The sequence below is a fragment of the Lepisosteus platostomus genome, chromosome 3, assembly GCF_059453375.1.
Source record: "Lepisosteus platostomus isolate fLepPlt1 chromosome 3, fLepPlt1.hap1, whole genome shotgun sequence".
In the NCBI taxonomy this organism is placed as follows: domain Eukaryota; kingdom Metazoa; phylum Chordata; class Actinopteri; order Semionotiformes; family Lepisosteidae; genus Lepisosteus; species Lepisosteus platostomus.
The window spans coordinates 16,348,095-16,373,325 of record NC_142613.1 but is presented as its reverse complement, the minus strand read 5'-3'; the positions used below and the strand labels follow the sequence as shown (position 1 = coordinate 16,373,325).

Sequence of the window (25,231 nt, the reverse complement as noted above, 5' to 3'; positions counted from 1 at the left end):
TGTCATGTATTTTGTTTATTTCTTCCTGATTCCATCATTTTATCCTGGTAAAATGTGCTTCTTCATGTCCAGCATTACCAGCAATACAAAACGTATTTTTAATTCTGAAATGATACTTTGGGAGAGAATTCATTTTTTTGTAGGTTGTTTGGCAAATACTTATGGTAATTTATGCACTAAATACTTTATCATGCTTGTGCTTTTGAAGTAATACAAAAATTCTGAAACCGGAAAAAAACAGGTCTTTGGGTTCCCGGCTTGGCATTTTCAGAGCTTGTGGTTCTACATAAACAAGAACTGAATGAACAAGAAACTGTATTAATGTATCTCACTCAGAAAATTCTGGCTTCTGACACGATGTAATTTACCCTACTGATTTTCACTTAAGTTGGTGCATTCTGTGTTCTCTGTAGAAGTACACACATTCATACTGTATAACACAGGGTGGATTAGACACCCAGGCACCAAATTTCCAAAATGTGCACTGATAGCAGTAACACAAATTTATTCTCAGTAGTTATCTTGATTGTAGTACAAACAAAATAATTTTCCGCCCTATTTATTTTTCACTCAAACTTGCAGAGAAGACAGAGTAACTGGTCACTGAGACTTCAGAAAGTGGGCTACAGCCAAACAGTGTTGACTTAAACACCTCTCTTATTTGTTCTCCCTCTGTCGTCATATTTCTTTCTCTTTGGAATAGAGATCCTCTGCATGTCTTAGATGTCCATCTCGAACTGTGCGTCATCCCCTGAGAATATAAAAGAGGATTTTCCTGAATAATTCCAAGTGGTTAACCAGGCCAATTAAAGAAGTATACAATAATCTCAAATAGGTAGCTGCGTCAGCATGTATAGGCTGCAAAGGAACAAGTAAAGGTTTATTCCATGCTGAACAGAGAAGAAAGAAACACGTTTCGGCTGTGGACCCTTCTTCGGGTGTCAATAAGCTCAACTGGTAAGCTTAAGTTAAGCACAAGCTTAACTGAATCTTAAGGAAAAAGTTATGGATCTTGGATGCTAGTCATATTTCATTATCTAGGAATAAAACAGCCCAGGCAGCTGTACAAATATTTATGGAAAGTGTTTTTTTTAACCAACAAAATAATGCCTTTATTCACCGCTTGAAAAACATTCAATTTTTAATTTTTTCACTCCTTCAAGACGTTTCCTTCTGTTGTTCTCCCAGATCAGTCAACAACTTACCAGACGGCTTGTCCAGGTGATTGCTGTTGGTTGCAACGTGGTTCGGTTCGGTGTGGTTGGTTCCAGGTTTGTCCTCCTCTCTGTTGGGGCTGGTGACCCCTGGAATGTTGGGGAGAAACCGAGGTGGGGTTCGAGCCACAGGGGAGTTGCGACATTCCATCAGGAACTTGCGATCATAGATAATTTTAGTGCCTAAAATAGGGAGGGAGACAAAGAGAAAAAAAAGATTAGGATATAAAAACCTTAGGAGACTTTTTCATTTTAATAATAAATTTGACATGGATATGATACAATACAATATCACCCTGCAACTCACAACTTGCAACCCACTGCTGCTAAGCAGGTGTGAGCCTGGTCAGTACCTGGATAGGGACCTCCAGGGAAAGCAAAGGTTGCTGCTGGAAGTGGTGTTAGTGGGGCCAGCAGGGGGCACTCATCCCATGGTCCTTGTGGGTCCTAATGCCCCAGTATTGTGATAGGGACACTTTACTGTAAAAAAGGCGCCATATTTCGGCTGAGAGGTAAAACTGAGCTCCTGACTCTGTGATCATTAAAAATCCCAGAGCATTTCTCAAAAAGAGTAGGGGTGGTACCCCGGTGTCCTGGCCAAATTTCCCTTTACTAATTATGACCTCCTAAAAATCCCCATCTCTTCTGTCTTCATCACTCTGTTTTCCTCCCCAGTGATGAGTGTACTGATGCATTATGGTTGCTGTTGCGTCATCCAGGTGGTCCTGCACATTGGTGATTGTGGAGGAGAGTCCCCATTACCTAATTAAAATTAATTGCCTCTTGGAAACAACTGCATGGAGACTTCACATGTGTCCACCAGTTTAAAATAAGTCTGAAACAACCAGAAGACTCATGTATTTTAAAATAGGAATGTACTGTACCAATATTCTAGCACCTACATTCTGCTTTTTTTAAGTCCTCAGTTCTCAAATTTGATTAGTCAAATTTTCCATTTAAATCAAACTGAATACCTTGCTCTTTTAACTGGATTCACTTCAAAGGAGCCACAACAGCAATCAATAGGCCAAGATGTATCGACATCAGATACAAATTATTCTTAGTCTTGCATTTTTGTCTGCTCAATGTTGAGGTGGTAGAGACAATTTTTTAAAGAAACTGTAGACAGAGTATTACTCTAGTTTAAGTTACAACCTGTAAAGGCAGGGAGTATAGATGAAAATACAAAACAAAAACCATTGCCACACTCTCTTCTCTTTATCAGAAGGAACACCTGTTCATCAGTTTCCCTTTAAACTCTACCAAATGTAAAAATGATTTTCTATGGGAATGAATTTACTTTTGGCTTTGTGGTTGTAAACTGTGTGACGACGACTTACTGTAACTTATTATCTCCTTGCAAGTTCTGCTGTGTATTCTTTCGTATTCTACTCTGTAATACTACATACTCATTTTTTCCCAACTAAGAGGCATGAATTTGAACTTTGATTGTTACGTAAAGACTTTAAATTTTTCTCTTGCTGGACTCCATGTTGCAGACCTCTGTTTTGTTATTTTATAAATTTAGGGGTGAAGATTAAAAAGGCTTCAATTTTTTTTAAAAGAAACTGAAGTTGACTGCATACATGATTGATTGAAAACGCAGAACTTATCCTACATAGTAAACTCAAAACTGGGGTGACTGATTGCAGCAACATATCAACATTTTTTTTTCTCTAGCCACAGCTGTCTCTTGGTTGGAGCAACAGCTGTACCACGAGCTTGAGAACATATTGTACACATTGCTGTGTAAAGGGAAGAGATCCTACAACCTGCTTGTCAGGATATTGTGCAATTCTCCCCTATAAATACACCTCCATAACATGCTACTTTCCATCCTGCCATTCCCAAATCTCATCTTAAGTTCCAGAACATGCCGTCCTGAAGTAAATATGTCTTTTGTAAAGCAAAGTGTCACCCGATTTCCCCCCCCACACTAACAGATCCATGAACAGCATTTGTTCTGATCCTGTGCTTCCATGTTGCCCTCAACTACTGCAAATGCCTAACATTTCTATAGTTAGAATGTAACCTGGCTGGACAATCTATTAAACGTTACATACGAGTCCATGGGTTGAAGGACATCTGCAGTCTTTATTTTGTATTAATACTTTCCACAACAAAAGGGAGTGGAGGGTTGTACTGAAAGCTTAAAAAATTAAAGCGATGCTCGAAATTTCAACTTCAGGGGGAGAATCCTTTATGTGTACTGAGTATTTATTGTTTGGATGGTAGATTTTGTCATGCATATTTAAGTCATATCAAGTATTTCTGTATTTCTGACCTGATGGAGACCATGTGAGGCTGAGTGCTAGTCATAGAATTAAGATTTTCTCCAACAGCATGTGAGCAACTGTTTTTGCTGCCTGGCATTCTTGCTTTTTTGGGGGTAAACTTGCCCATTTTAAAGAAAAGGAAAGCACAACACAAGGTACAGCAGTTTTTACATGTATTGATAGTTCCTCCTTTCCATAGTTAAATAATGAGGTAGTTACAGTTCAGTTCATCATATTGTACTTCACACAAGCATTTCAAGGACTGTCTATAAATACCTCTATCAGGCAAACTACATACCATAGCTGGGAAGAGTTCAGCTGGTACTTAAGTAATTGCAGTGTGAAAAAAACAATGGAGCTGTCAACTGATCTGGTTAATGATTACCTGGTTTTACAGTAGGAAAAAAACAAAAAACTATCTAAACAGGGTTTTGGATTTCAATTTTTATCACTTGGCTATTTTCAAATAATATTGTAAACACTGCTTTACCATCTGCAGTCTGACTTTACATCTTGCGCCACAGTCATCAGTTCTGCCGATAGCTGCTAGTCTCTGTTTGTTAGCCCAATTGCAGAACACAGACATGGCATGACTGCAGCTTGCACTTACACAGGATGTTGCAATGTTACCAGAAAACCGAATTAAGATGTCACAATAGGCAATTCTTTAAAATAAACATTTTTTTGTGTGTGGCTATGGTCAGAATTGAATGTCGGATTATCCAAGACAGTACTATTAGTACCGACAAGCTTAAAAGTTCCGAAACACTTTCCTCCATCATTTGTGATCCTCTGTCATGGTGGCTTTGCCATAATCCTAAAACTCAAATTTCTAACACAAGAAATGAAAGGTTACAAAAGAGATGAAGCCTTTTAGCCCACCTCAGATAGTGGGTTGCTATTCTAAGGATCATATCCACTGTTGTTTAATTACTCATGGAACTCCTTAGTCACACTATGGAAAAAAATACATAATTTGTCCTCTGCATTCTACATTCTACCAGCTTTCAGGCTCAAGTAATCTATTTACAGCTACAGTGCCTTGCGAAAGTATTCGGCCCCCTTGAACTTTTCAACCTTTTGCCACATTTCAGGCTTCAAACATAAAGATATAAATTTTTTATTTTATGTGAAGAATCACCAACAAGTGGGACACAATTGTGAAGTGGAACGAAATCTATTGGATTTTTGAAACTTTTTTAACTAATAAAAAAATGAAAAGTGGGGCGTGCAAAATTATTCGGCCCCCTTGCGTTAATACTTTGTAGAGCCACCTTTTGCTGCGATTACAGCTGCAAGTCACTTGGGGTATGTCTCTATCAGTTTTGCACATCGAGAGACTGAAATTCTTGCCCATTCTTCCTTGCAAAACAGCTCGAGCTCAGTGAGGTTGGATGGAGAGCGTTTGTGAACAGCAGTTTTCAGCTCTTTCCACAGATTCTCGATTGGATTCAGGTCTGGACTTTGACTTGGCCATTCAAACACCTGGATACGTTTATTTGTGAACCATTCCTTTGTAGATTTTGCTGTATGTTTGGGATCATTGTCTTGTTGGAAGATAAATCTCCGTCCCAGTTTCAGGTCTTTTGCAGACTCCAACAGGTTTTCATCCAGAATGGTCCTGTATTTGGCTGCATCCATCTTCCCCTCAATTTTAACCATCTTCCCTGTCCCTGCTGAAGAAAAGCAGGCCCAAACCATGATGCTGCCACCACCATGTTTGACAGTGGGGATGGTGTGTTGAGGGTGATGAGCTGTGTTGCTTTTACGCCAAACATATCGTTTTGCATTGTGGGCAAAAAGTTCGATTTTGGTTTCATCTGACCAGAGCACCTTCTTCCACATGTTTGGGGTGTCTCCCAGGTGGCTTGTGGCAAAATTTAGACGAGACTTTTTATGGATATCTTTGAGAAATGGCTTTCTTCTTGCCACTCTTCCATAAAGGCCAGATTTGTGCAGTGTAAGACTGATTGTTGTCCTATGGACAGACTCTCCCACCTCAGCTGTAGTTCTCTGCAGTTCATCCAGAGTGATCATGGGCCTCTTGGCTGCATCTCTGATCAGTCTTCTCCTTGTCTGAGCTGAAAGTTTAGAGGGACGGCCAGGTCTTGGTAGATTTGCAGTGGTCTGATACTCCTTCCATTTCAAGGTGATCGCTTGCACAGTGCTCCTTGGGATGTTTGAAGCTTGGGAAATCTTTTTGTATCCAAATCCGGCTTTAAACTTCTCCACAACAGTATTACGGACCTGCCTGGTGTGTTCCTTGGTCTTCATGATGCTCTCTGCGCTTTCAACAGAACCTTGAGACTATCACAGAGCAGGTGCATTTATACAGAGACTTGATTACACACAGGTGGATTCTATTTATCACCATCAGTCATTTAGGACAACATTGGATCATTCAGAGATCCTCGCTGAACTTCTGGAGTGAGTTTGCTGCACTGAAAGTAAAGGGGCCGAATAATTTTGCACGCCCCACTTTTCATTTTTTTATTAGTTAAAAAAGTTTAAAAAATCCAATAGATTTCGTTCCACTTCACAATTGTGTCCCACTTGTTGGTGATTCTTCACATAAAATAAAAAATTTATATCTTTATGTTTGAAGCCTGAAATGTGGCAAAAGGTTGAAAAGTTCAAGGGGGCCGAATACTTTCGCAAGGCACTGTAAGTATTAATGTCAGGAAGCCTTAGATAAAGCGCTCTCCACCTATGCTGCTGTCACTGTGAAATATCAGTGTTTATTCTCATGTAACAATTAAGGCAATATCAATCCTTTGACGAGATCCATCGTCAAGCCTGCAAAACTGAGACTTCGCTGGCAGCTGGCACTTATTGATTATGACAATTGGCCAAAGCCCTGCCACACTAGACAGAAAAACAGTCAACAAGAGATAACCGATGCACCATAAAACTGAGCACAATAAAAAGAAGGCAGACTTGTATGTGGTAGCTTGTCCATAAAAGGAGGCTAATCACTTTAATATGGCTGTTGTGTAAAACAATACCCAGAAAAATACCCATACTTTCTTAGCAAGTCTAGGAAAAATATGAATTTTGTCATTATTCCAATATGTTAAGGTTATGTAGTGGTTTTACCATTTTAGAAAATTGATTTTAAAATGTAAACAATAAAAAAGGCACAAATACAGATCCACGAGGTACTCCACAAATTACCCTAGTTTCTACACTTAACACACATATGTAAATGAAACACATAAATTATTAATTATACCCACTGTGTGAGCAGTTTATAATTCACTCAATGCAAAATCATATTAGCAATCAAAGAATTTGCAGCTATTGGGCCAACTGCTATTAGAGGAGTTCATCAAAACCCTTGTCCAATGTGGGTTTGTCCAATACAGCTTTGAATATAGACAAAAAAGTCAATAGGAACAAATAACTGTTGGACACAAAAAAATGAAATGCATTCTACCCAAATCTAATCAATACATTAAATCACCAGTCAAAGCCAAGCATTTAATAATGCCTGTTTAACATTGGTAAATAACATAAATGTGATGCTTTTATTGTACAATGTTTTATTATTTTTTCACTCCATACACAGCTCAGTATGGACAAGACCAATGATTTCTAATACTATACACATTACAGTAGGTATTAATGAGTTACTTTATAAAGTAGCCTTCACTAATCTCTATAAATTACATAAAGATTAAAATTTCACAATGCCGATTGTCCATGGTTAAGGGTCTGCTGTACCTATCTTATTTGGTGGATGAATTTCAAAATCATTTTCCTTCATTGAACTTCCCTTTTCCAGCAACAAGACCAAGGGAGCAGAGACACACAAAAAAGACCACATTAGCGCTGTACTGAGGGACACACAGCACATGAGTTTGATGCTTTGAGAAACCTTTAGGAAAGAAGCAGCGTTTGCAGTTGCAATTTACAACACTACCACAGCATGGAATGAGATCACGCCAGCCACTTTAAACGAAGAATGTGGAACGCTTGGCCATACTGTATGTATGGAGATGTTAACGAGACGTACCAGTTCCCGATTTGCACGCACGAACAGGGGGTTTACTGTAGTGTTAGCCTGAAAAATGTCAGTGATGTAGGTAGTCTTAAAAAATATTTTAAACTTCACGTCAATTCGATAAGTCGTCGGAAGTATACAAATTCCTTACAAAAAATACTTTTAAGAGCAGCATTTGAGAGTTTGCATTAAACCAGGGAAAACGCCCGCCTTTCACGTACAGGCCCTTACCAAAGGAAATGCGAGACGCAGCACTGTAAAAGCTGACGTCACATTGATTTGAAGATTTTTACCAGTTAAAACAAATGAAAAAGAAAACACTGCCGTTTTAAAGCATTTAAAATTAAGATACATGATAAAAGAAATTCCGTACTGCCTTAAAATATATCCCCCGTCTGATTTCTACATTCAAGCGATGAACCTTATCTATCTCCTAAATTATGTCATGCGCATTAATGCAATTCTTCGATTGGTAAACAAATCGATTAGAATTCCATCGATCAGCAATCAAAACCACCTGAGAAAGAACGGTGTGTTTTTATTTTTAGTTTGGGCAACGATTGTACTGATGACAATTAGAAAACCCTTGAGTGTGATCAGTAACACAGAATTAACAAAACGAAAATCCAAAGATGTCTTTTCTTTGCGTTTCACCACACCGAAACTTCGAAAACGCAGGCGTGGCGAGGGCAACAACAATGGCATTTAAAAAGCACAGAAAGAAACAGCACACGGCACTATGATAAAACCAGTATTTATCTTCCGGGGTATGCAGATACTACAAAAGCAACAGCTTGAAATCAAGTACGATGATGTGCACTGTATTTAATACTGAAAAGAAGATACTCCTTAAAATAAAGCAAAATTCAATTTAACAATGTACATGTTTGCTTTTACCTCCCGGGGTTGTACTGAATAATGTTCCTCCTGGTGTTGTTGAATAATCAATCGGCATTTGGGTAGCGTCGTTGACAATCACTCGTCGTGTTGGGATTGCTCTGCTTGTGGTCTTTTGACAACCTGAAGACATCTTTAGGGAATCCTCGTGTATTTTAAATATATTAACAGTAATCTACAAAAATAAACTGCCAAACCTGGTTATTCAGGTTTAGAAATAAAAAATAACAAATATTTTCTTAAATATTTACAAAACAGGCCCAGATCTCCCCAGACTTCCAAGCACCACGCTTTCCTCTCTCTCGCTCACTCACACACACCACGCATTCGACACAAACAGACAGGAAGGAACTGTGCAAAAGGTCCTCACACGAAAAAAAAAAACCCAACCAGATTGTCACCCAGTTGAAAGGACTGTGAACACAGTTGCATCTTGGATGTTGTCGTTGTTTCTCGGTCTTATCCTGACGAATTCAGAGGTGGGAAGGTAATGTGAGAAACTACATCGGTGAAAAAATGTCGCGAGACAGTTTAGTTCAGGAACTGGGTGAGACAAGAAAGGAATCTGGCCGTTGTAGTTTTTCTGTCTTTTTCTGTCTGTCTTTTAATGCGGTGAATCGGTTCACGTTTAAACTACTGCCTTTCTTGGTTTATCTGGAAGGTATTAGGTAACCAAACGTAGTAGAACGAATAAATTGCTCAGAGAGAAAGATGAACTATCTGAACTACTAGCCCTAACAGTACTCCTTCTTGAACGACAATTGTGTGTGCAGGGGCTTGTCTCTGCATCTTCTGCAATTTAATTAGATCAATCAGATAATCAGCTAATGCTCACTAATCTTACAATCAAATAGTTTAAGCAAATAACAGCCCTACTTTAAATCCACTACTGGCCTCTGTTTGTAGGAAAGACGGCCAGGATTTCAAGACTGACTTAATCCCTTGCTGCCTGCACCAGATACTGTTGCAAATGGGTCTGTCTGGCCACTGGGCCACATTTGTGTCACTTACACACTGCAGAAGAACTGGTAGTTCACTTCAGCACATGTGTGCACATCGTTAGTAATTCAACAAAATAGACATTTTAAGAGGGTGTCTTTTAGTAAGAATAAGATGGTGAATACTTTTGCAAGGCAATGCATTTTATAGATATAAAGAGAGAGAAATGGTTCTTTACCACAGAACAGTGTACACTGTTTGTAGTTGTGCGGCAAAATTGCTTATTCTTAGTCCCAGAATGTCAAAGTATTTTCTGTGTGGTCATTTTAACCCTTTTTGTTTTAGCTAAACAAGTTTTGCTCATGTAAGAAAACCACTGCTACGCATTTTAATCATAATGCAGTTTTTGAAAAGGGGGTGGTGGTGGTAGGTGTTGCATTAGCTGGAACATTTGAGGGGTTATGAATGCTCGGAGTTAGACTTTGTGATTAGGGTTAATTTTGGGGAAGGGTTAAAGGGAAGACCAGGTTTACATTTGAGGAAGGACTTAACTTTCTTATTATGGGTATATTTCCAAGGGTAGTGGGTATTTCTGAATTGTGTTTGGTGGAGTTTCTTAATATTTTAGAATATAGAAGTTGGGATATACAATACCTAAATTATCTTATGTGCTACAAAGCTTTACTAACTTTGCCAAATTCTATAAATGGAGCATAGCCTTCATCCCATGTAAAAAACTTGCTTCCTCTCAGACTGACATTGTATAACAGTCTAAGCAGAAAACACAGTGAAAATTTAAGTTAGGCAGACATTTGACAGAGTTTGTTCATCTTCATTGCGCTTCTCTAATGAGGTTCAGGGTAGTGTGCTATTTCTCATTCCCACCATATTTGTTTGTTTAAAACAAACTACAAATAAGTCTTCTCAGATGGTTTTGTCTAAAAATGTTACCTAGAAGTATTGGAAGAAATACTAATCGAGACTCTGTAACCACATATCAGGCAAAAAAAACAATAAAAGGAAATGAGGATTATCAGGACTACTGTAAGAAGAAGAAGAATTTGGTAAGGTTTAATGATAGAGGAGAGTCTGCACAATCATGAGAGATTAAGTGAGGTTTTGCCATAGCATAATAACGGACATGAAAGGAGGAATAGAGGTGTCTTTCTTAACAAGGAGAACTCACTCCCTGGCTTCCCCTCCTTTTATTAAGGACTGCATTTATTGGTGTTGTGTTCAACGTCACAGTCGTACTTAAAGCCAACCTCAGTAATAGCAGTGTCTTTCAGATGTCTTCAGATGTGGGCAATGCTTTTGTGACTTTTAGCACGTGCTCCACTTCCAGAGCCAGAATAAACAGCTGGTGTTCCCTATGAGGCACTAAAGTGTACACACTTTATGTGTGGAGTGTTCTACATCTCTATGCTCAGTAGTTCAGTAAATTAGAACGGTATTTACATTATTCATCTGGTAGTATCTCCATTGCCTCCTATTCACTGCCAAAAGACAAAAGACGGGTGTTTTCAAGTTCTTTTTATGTTTTTAGATCTTTAGAGATGTTTTCTTCCCTTAGTTGAACACTAGGACATGTGCATGTAGAGTTAATGTAGAGTAAAGAAGAGACTGAAAATACTTTCACATTTCACAGGCTCCAGGTGGATTGACTGAGTCTTGCCTCACTGTACTGGTCAGTAAGAATTTCTGAAAAAGCCAAATGAAAAACAAAATCAAATATTGATATGTAGTGTTTTTTTTTATTCCTACATCTATGTTATATTTGAAAGATTACATTACATTTGAAAGCTTGAAAATGCAACTCTGGGTCTGAATGCCTAAGTCTAAGCATATCAAACATAACCTGCATCTTTACAAAAGCAGACAAGTGCAGACAGCAAGAAAACATTGTTTAAAGACAGAGAATGAATAATGAAATTAAAATTCATTCAGAGGGAAGTTGGGCAAGTGGAAAGTGGAAAAAAAGTGCTGATAATCTAACACACACTCCTACCTTTTCTCACTCTTTTGGTTAAACAGCTACAATATCCTTTTGTTTATTGTCATTGTTGACACAGGTGTTATTTTCTCACAGCACTTCTTTACTTTTTGCTTTCTTTCTTTCTTTCTTGCTGTCTTGCATCCTTGTTTACCTCTGTGATATAAAATGCTGCTCTCAGTCCAGCGTCCAATTAGAAGGCTGTGATGTAACCAACACAGTAGCAGGGAGAGCTTAATCAGGGACAAGAAGATCTTATACAGTGCATTTCCTTATAATCAGGATCCCAAAGTACTTCATAGGAAAGAACTGTGCTGAACTCAAGGAAAAGTGGGCCTCCTTGCATGGGACGCAGCAACTACACTGCACCACATTCCACCTCAATCAAGTGCTTCAGACGCCGGAATTTGTGGTTAAGGAAACAGAAGATTAAAATGTGTTTCGCCTTAGTAATAGTACAGAATTTGATGGTTTGCGGGAAAGGTGGTGGTGGTGGTGGGGGGATTGCAGAAAATTGTTAAGACATTGGGTCTTTGTGTCTTCAGCTACATTAGGATGCCCTGCTGGCTCACACTGAAAAAGAGAAGCAACTGTCCTGCCAGGGTGTGAAAAATTGCACCTTGTACCTCGCTGGAGTTTTCTGCGTGACAGAATTCTGCTACTGTGAGCATCTGCTTTAGAGGAGTGACACCACATAAAATGTAGGCAACAAAGTTCTAAATCTTTCAAAGCCTGTCATGTACACCACTATTCTCATATCTACAGTATGTAGCTTTATATCTACACACTCCTTAACTGAGCCACTATTTGTACATAGTAAATGATTCATTTAGAAGTCTCAAACTCATGAAACTAAGCTGGAATACTTTGAACTCATTCCTTTACATTTAAATATAGAAAACCAAATGTACAGTGTGAAGTATGCTATATTTTCATACAGTATGCACAGTATGACACTGTTAGGCTAAACCCGGTTTCTGTTTTGCATTCTCAGATCTACTTCCAATTCCTCCATAACAGACATCTCTGAACTGAATGAAAACCCAGTTCTTATTTTAACTTAATTGGTTGAATGACGACCTTTTGCTTGCCTGTATACATTTAATCCATACATTGAATACATTGCTGGTGCATATTTTGCAGGTGCATATTTTAAGAGTTCAAATTCATATCATATACTTATCATATTCAAACAAGTAGAAGCTGAAAAGAAAAAAACTTTTTTGGCTGTAGACGTGTTTTCTATTTCTACTGTTCATTGAGAATTAAACTCTACCTTTCTGCAAAGATTTCCAAATAATATTAATGACCTTGTTATACTTGTCAGTATCCCTAAAATATTTACTGATCGTTCTTTAAAAATGTTGCTTTCAGGTGGCGATTTGAAAAGTTTTTAGATATATTGGATTTTAAATTATTATTTAATGTTTTTTAAATTAAATTTTATAAATGAAGACATAGCGGGTGGCATGGTGGTGCAGTGGATAGCACTTCTGCCTCATAGTGCTGGGGCCCTGGGTTCACTTCCTGGGGTGCTATCGGTGTGGAGTTTGTATGTTCTCCTCGTGATTGTGCAGGTTTCCCTTGGGTTTGGTTTACTCCTACTGACCAAAGACATAGTGGTAGGTTAATCTGCTTCTAGGAAAAAATGCTCTGATGTAAGTGTGTTTTTGTCTCTGTGTGGAATACTGTCAAATCCAGGGTGTACCCTGCCTGGTGCCCTATGCTTGCAAGGATAGGCTTCAGCTCCCCTGTGACCCTGAATTGGATGAAAATGGAGGAATGAAATGGGAGCATGCACCTGCCATTTTTGAGGTTCTTAACTCTTGCTCTTTCTGAAAAGACCAAACTGTGTCATAGAAAATTACATGGATATTATCATCAATCCAGCAGTTCTGCAAACATTAAAGAAAGGAAGCAAAAAAGGTTTCATTACTGCCATCTAGTTATTTGTATATCTGTACTAGTTACATGTACTAATTTTTTCACTTGTTTGCTTTTCAAACATGTGTATTTTCTAAACAGACATATAATTAGATTGTCTTCCCTAGATTTCACATGGTCATTTATAGTCTATGACATGGGTATTGTCTGTACAATACAAATATCTATGTCTATGTCTGTAGTCTATAAAAAAAACAAGTATCTATAGTCTATGAAGTGACAGGCACATAGTTACAGTTATAAATCATTTAAAAATTAAAAAATGCACAATGTTTGAATCACAAATCATTTGAGGATCCTGCCACATAAGAAAAGGTACTTGATATTGTATTAATATGTGTAGATGCATCTTTTAACATCATCAATAAAATGTTGTAAGGATTAAATACATACATTTGAGCCAATAATTAAGTTTGATTAGGTAATTAAAATGTGAGTGTGGAATAAACACTGAAAGACTGCTAGGACCAAAATCTTTTCTGGAAGGGTTTAACCATACATACTTCACAGTACAATCATAACATATAAAAAGCAATCATGTTTTTTTTCTGAAAATACACCAAATATACTGAAGCTTTTTATTAGCTTCGAAACATTTTTCATCACCATCAGCATAACATTCAGCTGCACAACTTGACTTCTGAGGAATATTTGTAGCACAAGAAAAATGTGTTATCCTTCTTAAGATCAGTAGATGTCAGAAGTGGCTCATAAACTGTGCTGTAGCCTGTTCTCTAACATTGCAGAAATAGACCTTAGGAGATGCAGTTCATTGGAGGGATACACAATTAAAGCACCTCTGTTTATAAATTGCTTCTGACTAGGAGGGATTGGGCAGTTCTGGCTCCAGGTATAATCCATTAAAGGGAATATACTGATTAATGGGCTTAAAAGCTTTAATTTCTGTTGTAATATTATTTTATTTGAAATAGAAAGAACCTAATGAAAGTAAATAAATTACATCAATAAATAATTCAGTATAAACAAATGCCAGTATAAACAAATGTAATTAAGAATCTCGGGCTTGTGATTAAATTTTTTTTTAAAAAAATTCAATTGGTCAGCAACAGTGCTATTTCCCTGTTTAATGAAAAGCTGTGTCAAGAAAGCAAAGGTCATACATTTCAAGCAATTTTTCACTGAGCGTGTGCCCTTTCCTGTGCAACACAAGATTCATTACATCAACCTTGTTAATTTTTCTTAGAGCTCTAACTTTGTTGGTACAAAACACAGCCTAAAAGAAGACACAATCAATGACACAAATGAATAATCATAAAAAAGGATCACAATTAGTTTCATTGTCATAATGATCACAATAAAGCACAATCACATCAAAATTCATTTTTAATGTTCATATACAGTAGGCTTTTTCAATTCATGCTTCAGTTTAGTTGAGTTTGCAAAGCTAGGTTTCTTGTGCTCTTTTGAGTGCAGTGCATGTGGTTATATCACACTCAGAGACAAACTTTGATATTTTGCAGTTTGAAACTAAACATCTCTGTATCTGATTTTACAATGCTAAAGATGTTACAGCGTATGTCTCAGGAGATAAATTCTTAACAAAAAAGTACAGATATTCAAATAAGTAGACTGGACCTGTGATTTATTTTTAAGAATTACTACAAATACAGTAAATGTAAATTACATTTTAAGTGTAAAAAATAAAAGCTTCTAAAGTCAGATACTGTATATATAATATAAAAAAACAAGGTAACCTTTAAAGATTTTAGAATATTTACCACAATTCTTTGAAAGCGTTATTATATTTTGCAGGTCCTAGTACAAATGATCCCCATGTTCTGGGCATGCCCAGTTGGAATAGAAAAGGTATTTATAGATTTTATACTTTCATAACATACTGTAGTAGGAGATGAAACATTTAAAATAATTTCTTTCTCCACATTTCAGAGCAAAAATAGCTCAATTTTGAAGTATTTAGTATAATTTAAATAATTTAAAATTAAAAAATTCAAACAAGCATAATTATTAGAAAGAATAGGAGAATGACGGGTGCTTTTAGTAGTACAGTTTAGTGGAATAAACCTATTGTTCCTTTGTAGCCTATGCATGCGTACGCAGCTACCCACCTGAACTACTACAGTTTAGTACAGCACATGTACAGTAGTACAACTGATTGAAGTATAAGATTGTAACCAAAAATACTGTTGGGCATTATACATTGAATTAGTCCAGTTCTATATTAAATTCTTGAGTTCCTCAATGAGAATAAGACAAATAATTCCTTTTAGCATTTATGACAGCCAACACACATAGCAAAAGTAAACAACAACAATAATTTTGGGGTGAAAATTGCCTGTTAACTGGACTTTTATTAAATTACTTTATTACTTACTTTATTAAATTTACTCAGCCAGCTGTAGAATGTAAATGTTCAATTGCACTTACATGTCTATTTGTTATATACAGTATAGAAGAGAATCAGTCAAAACTTTATTTTTTGACTGTTTAACTATTCTGTTCAGGCCTAACTAATCAGTTTATCTGTGTTGTGCATTAATTCATAAACTCTTTTTTACTCATCAATTTTATTCCACATTCCTAAGAACACAGTTAGATTTTAAATCGTTTCATTTATTTTAAAATTAACATATATAGTAGTCAGTGACATCTAATAATAGCACACTTATTTGAAGGTAATTTGTTTCCTTTTACTGTCTTGGTTCAAATGACATGGAATAACTGGAACGAGATGGGGGCTTGTCATTGTATATTAAACAAAACACACACTATAGGAATAACCTAGAGCTGGAAGCCATCAAAAAACAGAAATTGCTGCCCTCCAGGATGGATTTTTGTGTCACATTACCAACTAAGGAGTTAAATAATGATTAGAATCAAATCTTCAGAATAACGTTTTGTGAATTTGTTATTAATAGGCACATTTTTTTGTCATTTTGGGAGCACTGATAAGCACTCTTTCTAATGGAGTGATGATTTTCAGGTTTTTAAATATGTCTCAGTATTAGAAGCAGTGTGCACAAACATAAATGCATCTTGGGTATTTGCTTCAGATTTGAAATACCATCTTCTGCTCTGCGAATGTTCTCTGTAGTGCAGGGGTCCTCAAATATATAACTCATCTTTTATCTTTTATTCGTAGTAACTTACAGAGACATAGGGGTGTACTATACACAAGCAGCTGTTATTGCAGAAGTATTTATAAAAGGACTTATGTGTCACATTTCTCCAAAGAAAGGAGGTTCAAAGTTCAATACCTTTCTCATGGCGACACACAGTGTGCCAGTGGCAGACCAAGATTTCAAATCAGAAAACTCTTGCTACTGTAGGTCCTCTGTCTAAACCTCTATTTGAGGCATTTTTTTAAAGGGGAACTGCAGACCAGATTTCTCAGATTTGTTATTAAATATCTGTAAAAAATAAATTAATTGACAGTATCGCAAAATGTTCTGAATTCTGAACTAAGCACATATTAGTGAAATTCGTGAAAGTACTGTATGGTCTATTTTGTCACAAACCACTGGTCTCACCACGGGCAAGAGCGAGAGTACACGCAAATTGCGATGTGAAGCACCCCTTCCTGCTCACTAGTTACCATAATGACTAATTTAATGCAATGTATATGTAGATAAGTACAGGTTGTGCAGCAGACATTTCACTACAAAAATGTTGCAACGTGATCTGCATGCAGTGTTAACAAGTAAGTAGTATTTGTTGGGAAAACCGTTGCAAAGTTGACTGCAATATTTTGGTATTATTATTATTTTTGGGATTTAAAGAGAATGTATTCACAAACCTGCTTGTTTACAATGTAATAGGGCCTTTTCATGTCATCGAAGGTTTTGTTACCTTGTTTTAAATCACAAAATATGTTGCTGCATGTACCTGGAAATTGAGTCTACTTTTTATGTAAATTGGAGGTTTCATACATTACTGTGTGCATTTTACTTTCATTGTGGTTTAAAATGTAAATTCTTTCTAATCCCTAAATATAAAAATATAATTGCAGTTTCCATTTATATTTGCTGTCACCTTCATTGCAGAAGTAAATAAACATTATCATTTGCATCTATATCTGTTCATTATGAACTTCCCAATAATTAGACAGTTTATAGTCAGAAAGCAGAAAGCACCCTGGGTATTTCTCTTAAATTTGCTTCTGAATTGTAGTCTAAGTTTCTCTCTTGTACTCAAACATTTAGGGTGAAAAAATTGAGATTATTCCTGAACTACACATTTACTGATTAAAGGAATAAATACCCTCAGTCTTGAACAGCGAAGATTACTAAGGGACTTTCTTCAAGTATTAAAAATCGTGTCAAAAGTATTGTCACATTCTCCTCAACCAGCCTTATTCACACCAGCAGTAAGGGCCCTGATGACACATATTGAAACTACAAGAGTGTACTTGAGGGTTCAAATAAGAGGCACATCTAAACACAAAGGCTTGTGGATGTCAGAAAGAAACTGCCCAGATACACGGTTGGGGTGTTTTTGGTCTAGAAATGGCTTGATAAGATCCAGATTAATGAGCTGGCTGTACAGATCTTGCGTGTTCTCTATTTATTTGCACGAGTTCCACAAACCTTCCAAATACATATACTTCATTTCTTGATTATTTTAATTGTCCTTTTGTGGGGGAATTTCATACCTGAACTTTGTTCCATCTGCTGCTAGTTCTAGTACAAGCTATAGCAATATAGAGAAATAGAACCAAATGAGCCTGATGAACTTAATGGCCTCCTCTGGTTGGTGGCCTTTCTGATGATGTACCATCAGGCAATGAGCAAGATGGATCAAATGGGTTCACAGTGGTTTTTCTGTTCTTATGGTCATCCTAATCTCCTTAATCATCCACCATACTCATTTTTAGAAATAAACCTGGTCCTCCATCTGTCTGTACTCCATCCTCCATAAAACCTTTTAAAAATGTTTCTTTTAGCAAAACATACAGATTCAAGATTTTCATCTTTACACTTTCTCATCTATTCCAATGCGCCCTGGAAGTGTGAGGGTTTAGAGAGCTGAAAGTGTAGTTTAGTGCAGGAAATGCCAAGTGTTTCCTTTCTTTTTTTCACTTCATGAAGCAAGATTTGAAAAGCCTCAGCCTTGAGATCACAGCAACACTCTTGTTAAGGACAACAACATCTTATTCAAATAAAATGAATAACATATAAAACTAACACGATACTTCATCTGTTAATCTGTTAATCTGTCAGTGATAGTTGTATAAAAAATATGTATTCAAGTATGTAACTACTTGAATAAAAAATGTTCTTCTTTCGGTGAAAATAATATATATTTAAACAATGTTATATAAGATATACATTTAAACATTCAGAGGAAAATGTATATATTAATATTTCATGTTATTATTATTACTATACATTTATTAATTTAAACAGAATGAAAGTTGGTTATAAAGCTGGCAGATTGTGTAATTAAGATATTGAGAGATATTAAGTTTATTAATTCAGTTATCTGTATCATACACTTTTCAGTTTTTTATTTATATACTGTAGGTGGGCACTCTGAATGTGTGCCACTTTGAAGTGCTTTGCTCAGAAAATTGACAGCAAGATTTGAAGCCACATCATTTCACTAGCAAAACCAGAGTACTAACAATTACACCACACTTGCAGTGCCATTTTAGATTTCTGCCTTTGATCTAGAGCTATCACAGATGTGCTTAGTTCTCCTGTAAGATTTTCATCTGGTCAAAGATGGGAATCAGAATTTCAATGCCAGTCTTTATCTCTTTGACCTTTAGGGATGGATTAGCATGTGTTATTGAGCTACAAGCTTCTATTTAATAACATAAGAAATTATGAAAATTAGGAGGCCATTCAATTCATCTGGCTCATTTTTCTTTTAGTAGCTAATGGACCTGAGGATCTCATCCAATTGTTTATCAAAATAAGTGATCGGCTTTGGCAACATGGCTGTGTAGCCTGTTCCAGATTCCCCTTGGCACTTAAAGGAGTAAAAGTACAAACCAAAGCACAAGGATTCATCAAACTAGAGCTCACCCTGATTCCTGTACATACAGCAGCGATATGAGTACAGCTCTCCCTGGATGCTACACCAATCCATCACTATGTTTACTCCCACATTGCTGGTCCACATTTATGCAGGTGGATGAACTGGACTAAAGTGCCTCAATCAAGTGCACAGCAGCAGTTACTGCAGTGGGAGCTTGAGCCCACAAACTCTCAGGTGTGAGTGTAGAGGCGTACCCACTTACCCACTACTCAATGCTGTCCTCAGCCCTTAAATGATACAGATTATTACAGGTTCCTTTCTTCATCTTCAGCATCCCATAAAAATAAATCAAATCCTTTAAAAACAAGGTTTCATGGAGGGATTTCTGTCTTCTTATCTCTAGGTAATACCAACATAATTACCTGTGAAGTGCTATATTTATTTTTACCACATTCTATATTCACTATTTTAAACTGGAAAAACCTGAATATTGTGGGAGCTCTGATAATGGAAGTTGATATTCTCATCACCTGCACTTCTGCCGAATATGATAAAAGAGATGAGTTTTGATTTAAATTATACAAATATTTTAATACCTTTCTACCTTTAAAAAGCACCCAAACATAATGCTTCCAGGGCAATGTGAATTTTTCCTGTGCATGTGATTCTAAGTGTTACATTGTACATTACAAATATTATGTTAATTCAATTTTTTATGCATTTTCTCTTCACAAATGTCACCTCCCAATAAAGGTGACAACCTGAAAGTGGAGATCTGATTTCTCTGTGCAACACTCATCGGGAGATATCACACAGATTTCAGAACCTTAGAACTAGAGAATCACATGCAAGAATAATTAAAAGTATGGAATCTTACTAAAAAAATGCAATTAAAATTAAAAGTAAATTCCACCTTTGTGTGTCCTGGTTTGAATTAAAGATCATTGTCTCTTAGTAAATTAAAGGAAGGTCTTTAAAGTAATGCTTAAAATGGAGAAGTGATTTTCCAATGCTTTAAAGCTGCATTTTACCTTGATGTAATAAGATTTGTATCAAAATGTTTTACCCCCAGGGTTCTGTTCCAAAACTCAACACTTTTTATCATATGGGGTTGCAAAATATCAAATAGAACAATGAGGTTGAGCACAAAAATGTATATGTGCCTTTTAAATAAAAACAAATAAAATGAATTGCATTTGAATAGAGAACAATAGAGCATTTCGGAGCAAGTCTGAAGATGGAGATTTATATGCAATATACCTGTGTTGGATTTGGCATGAAAATACAGCTGGCTCCTGCACTATCTGGAAAAAACAGAATCATTTAATTGTCATTAGTGTGAGCATTGCTTTAATATGCTCTTTGACAAATTTCACCTATCACAGCTCACCATGTCCTGTAAATTGACCAAACTGACTGTGGTTGTGTAGTTCATTTGTTCCACAGGGCATAGCGCCATCTGGTGGCCTGCCAATTTTCCTGTATCTATTTTTTTTGTAGACAAGGTGTCCTCAGGTCTGTAACTCATCAGATCTTTTCACCATGGTAACGTCCAGTCCATAAGTAGACCGAGGTATTAGTGGCTGCTACTGCAGTAGTAATTATAACACAACCTTAGTGTCACATTTCTCCAAAGAATGGAACACAAGGTGGTTCACAATTCACTACCTTTCTCAGGGCAGCACATAGTGATTCAATGGTAGACCTAGATTTTGAATCAGTTAAAGCCTTTACCTAAACCTCCTGACCAGTGGCTTCCAGCCCTGTTTTTAGGAGGCAATGTATTAATTTTAGGGCAACCGATTTAAATTGTCTGTTTTAAAATGTTAAAACGTGCTCTCACCCCTTTAAGAATTTACCAGGTTCATAATTCCCCTCATTCGGCTGTGTTTATCTTAATGTAACTCATAACTTAATGTTTATCAGCTCAATTGCAATGAAAACCAGAAGACATAGGGGGTCACTCAGGACTGAAATCGACCAACACTACTAGAACTAGATCACCTATAGTTTTTTTTTCTATCTCAGTTCTGAATTATTTAATTTAAACAAATGTATGATTTCCAGGGTGTGCAGCAGGTAATTATTTAACAAGACCAATACACCTAACCCTAACCTCTATGTGGTACCACTCTTACTGATGAATGGTCATACCTACTCTGGTTCTGTTTTTAGGATTTGGGAGACCTAACTAAAAAAGTGATAATAAATTAAGGCAATAAGTTTCCAATGTAAAAAACAAATGTTCATCAGCTGCTAAATATAAGCTGCTTTATGTCAGAACCATTGATTTCTGCAGTTTCTTTGTGGTAAACCAAATAAAAACAGTACACATTTTAATGTTGACACTACTCATAGTGTAGTATAAGTGTATTTTAGACAGCACCCAAAAAGTGAAAGGGATCTTTATGTATCACATTAGGCAGTCAAGAAAGTAGTAGTTGTGGTATCCTTCTAAATAAGTTGAAATTCACCCATTGGTGAGGCCGTTGCTTACTGTAATAAAGAGGCTTAGTGTCTGTTATTTGGAAGTACTCAAAGGTTGTTGACTTTGTTATTATGTGACTGAGTTTTAAGTGCAGTATCAGAAACAAGAAGAAACAGAAATTCTTTTGGAGCTACTAGAAGGAATTAAAATTAGATGTGTAGCTGGTGTTCTAACTTTCTGCTTTTTTTCCTTGGCATAGTTCTAGTTCAGGAGACAAAAACTAATTCAATAGGTACTAAGCCTTAGGAATTAATACAACCTTCTCTTCACATTTTTCTGAACTGGTGTACAGAAAATTGATTTATTTGTTGTTTAGTGGAGATGCTCCAGAAGGCCAAGACTTCTTGTTCTCACACTGTCATCAATTGGCAAATAAAAGCCATTACATTTTGTACAAAAGTACAGACTGCTACTCACAAGATAAGATTGTTGCAGGACCTGAACTTTTCTATCTAGATCTGTTCATTCCATGACTACATCGACAAAAAAGCTAATGGTGATATCTTGAAATGTATGTAGTTTACACAGCCAGGGGGAGGGGGATCACTTTTTCTTGTAAATGATTCAACACAAATGCAAAAAACAAATATATACCTTTCTGTAGCAGCTGGAAACTTCTCTCTCCATATACTGTAGATACAACTCAGGGATATTGTCTCTCATAAAAGACTTGTCAGCTAAGGTAAAACGTTTTTCCTCACTGCCTTTAACTATGTTAAAGAAAGAAATTACAAGGCGAGTGAATGGAAATTTTGAGGAAAGTAACTATTTACCATACAGCAAAGCAATTGCTATATGATGAGCAGTACCCTGTTTGCATTTCAGAGCCGTCAAAGGTTCTTTTGTGTTCATGTAAGGCAGTTTGCTGCTCATTGGTGACTAATATAAAGACAATGCTAAAGTTATCCAGGTGGAACTGATAAAGAGTGAATTGCTGACAGATAGGATGTATTTAAGCAGTTGCAGAGAAACTAATCATTTATTTAAGAAGCTTCAGATACATTTACCAGCAGGGTGTATATAACATGCATAAAATAAAAGCAGCTGCAGATAAAACTAAGTAAATAACATTAACAGGGAGACTCTGTAAGACAAGTGAGAGGAACTTTGGAAAAACTAACTAGAAAGTTAAAAAAGAGAGATAAAAGGATATTGCACGAGGAGCTAAAATAAACATTCAAAGTTTCCTTTTGATATAAAACCAGTAATAGTATAGTAAAGGATGAAAGTAGAGTGTCTCAGAGATAATACTGGGAAAATGGTTTAAATGGGTATTTCACAGGTAGTTAACAGGGCAGAAATTGACTGTACGCCTCCTGCTGATCAAAGAATGAGTTTAATATTAAAAGAGATTAGAATAGAAGAGACAGAAATGTTAAAAGTGCTAGAAGCACTTTAGATAAACAAACATCAAGGGCACAATATAAGATATTATAATAATAATAATAATTAATAATAATAATAATAATAATAATAATAATAATAATAATAATAAGAGGTGTTAGTGGGGCCAGCAGGGGGTGCTCACCCTGTGGTCCATGTGGGTCCTAATGCCCCAGTATAGTGATGGGGACACTATACTGTAAACAGGCGCCGTCCTTCGGATGAGACGTAAAACCGAGGTCCTGACTCTCTGTGGTCATTAAAAATCCCAGGGTGCTTCTCGAAAAGAGTAGGGGTGTAACCCCGGTGTCCTGGCCAAATTTCCAACTGACCCTTACCAATCATGGCCTCCTAATACTCCCCCTCTATGAATTGGCTACATTACTCTGCTCTCCTCCCCACTGATAGCTGATGTGTGGTGAGCGTTCTGGCGCACTATGGCTGCCGTCGCATCATCCAGGTGGATGCTACACATTGGTGGTGGTGGAGGGGAGTCCCCATTACCTGTAAAGCGCTTTGAGTGGAGTGTCCAGAAAAGCGCTATATAAGTGTAAGCAATTATTATTATAAGATATTATTTCTAGACTTTTATAATACTCCAAACAGGCACTAAAGACAGGTGTAATACCATTGACTTAAAAATTGCTAATATAGAGCCCTTATTTGTCACTCGTTTTGTGACCCATTCATTAAAATGGGTCACAAAACGAGTGACAAAAGTGAACCAAGTTTTTATAGATCAGTAACTCTTATTTCTCTCATTGTGAAAGATTATGAAGCTATATAACAAAAGCAGAGAATAATCCATCCATTTTCTGACCGTTTTATCCAGTACATGGGGAGAACATACAAACTCCGTACAGATAGTAGCCCAGGAATTGAACCCAGAGCCACAGCACTGAGAGACAGTAATACTAAACACTGCACCACATGCTGCCCATAATCTGTAGTCAATTTACTAGAATGGACTATATATATACATACTGTATATAGTACAGTAAAAAGAAACAATATACAATATACCGTATGTAGAACTATAAATATTGTATATAGTGATTTCCATTGCAAAAGACCCCAAAACATTTTACACTTACTGTAGGATGAAACGAAATACATTTCACTGCTATTGATTTGCCATTGGGGGCAGTGCTTTCTAGCCTTTGATTTACTTACTTTTGGGAAAAATACATTCTGTGCTTCAGGCATAATATATTTAAAATTCTTTCATCTATCCTTTACAGATTCCTTATTTATATTATACCAATCTACTTCTCTTAAGCTGTCATATTCCCCCATAGCATTCTCCCTGAAATTAGAAGCCTTTGAATTGTGCAATTTAAAAGAATACTTCTATATAAGCATACTTGCCATATTATAATCATAATTCCCCAATGGGTCTTTCACTTCCCTTTTCCTCATTTTATCTTGATTCTTCTGACAGGGTTGATCAATACAAGCATTCCCTCTTGTAGGTGCTCTAAATGAGACAGCAATTGTTACTGTTTTTTCACTGTCTGTGTGAGGAAAGTAAAAAATCCATCTTGTTCTAAATCAAGGGTGCCCAAATCCAGTCTTCACGTGCAGCTGTCCAGGAGGTCTTACAGGTTGCTTTAAATCTCTAGTGTCTCAAGAACAAGGAAAGCTTATCGTCTTAGCCAATTAAGCAAATATTAAGTTTAAGTAGGTAACTAAAGGTTAAACCAATAAAGTTCCTGGACTTCCTCTTGTACACAAGAGTTGTACATGTGCTCTTCTAAAAAGTTCCACCACAATCAAAACATCTCAAATTTGGCTTGTTTTATTATAATAATAATAATAATAATAATAATAATAATAATAATAATAATAATAATTATTATTATTATTATTATTATTATTATTATTATTATTATTATTATTATTATTATTATTATTATTATTATTATTATTATTAATTCCTTACACTTATATAGCACTTTTATGGACACTCCACTCAAAGTGCTTTACAGGTAATGGGGACTCCCCTCCACCACCACCAATGTGCAGCATCTACCTGGATGATGCGACAGCAGCCAAAGGGCACCAGTACATCATCACACATCAGCTATCAGTGGGGAGGAGAACAGAGTGATGAAGCCAGTTCATAGATGGGGA

The 25,231-nt window shown here is 36.5% G+C and overlaps 1 protein-coding gene across 1 annotated transcript; it reads right to left on the bottom strand.

Moving 5' to 3' along the window:
* LOC148674535 (eukaryotic translation initiation factor 4E-binding protein 1-like) lies at positions 1 to 8,743 on the bottom strand. The gene is made up of 3 exons (XM_088624736.1): positions 8,391 to 8,743; positions 1,206 to 1,397; positions 1 to 751 (listed from the first exon to the last, which is right to left on the bottom strand). Exons 1-3 carry the CDS (start codon positions 8,521 to 8,523, stop codon positions 720 to 722), a joined length of 357 nt encoding a protein of 118 aa, XP_088480862.1. The 5' UTR covers positions 8,524 to 8,743; the 3' UTR covers positions 1 to 719.
* Positions 8,744 to 25,231: the final 16,488 nt, after the last annotated feature.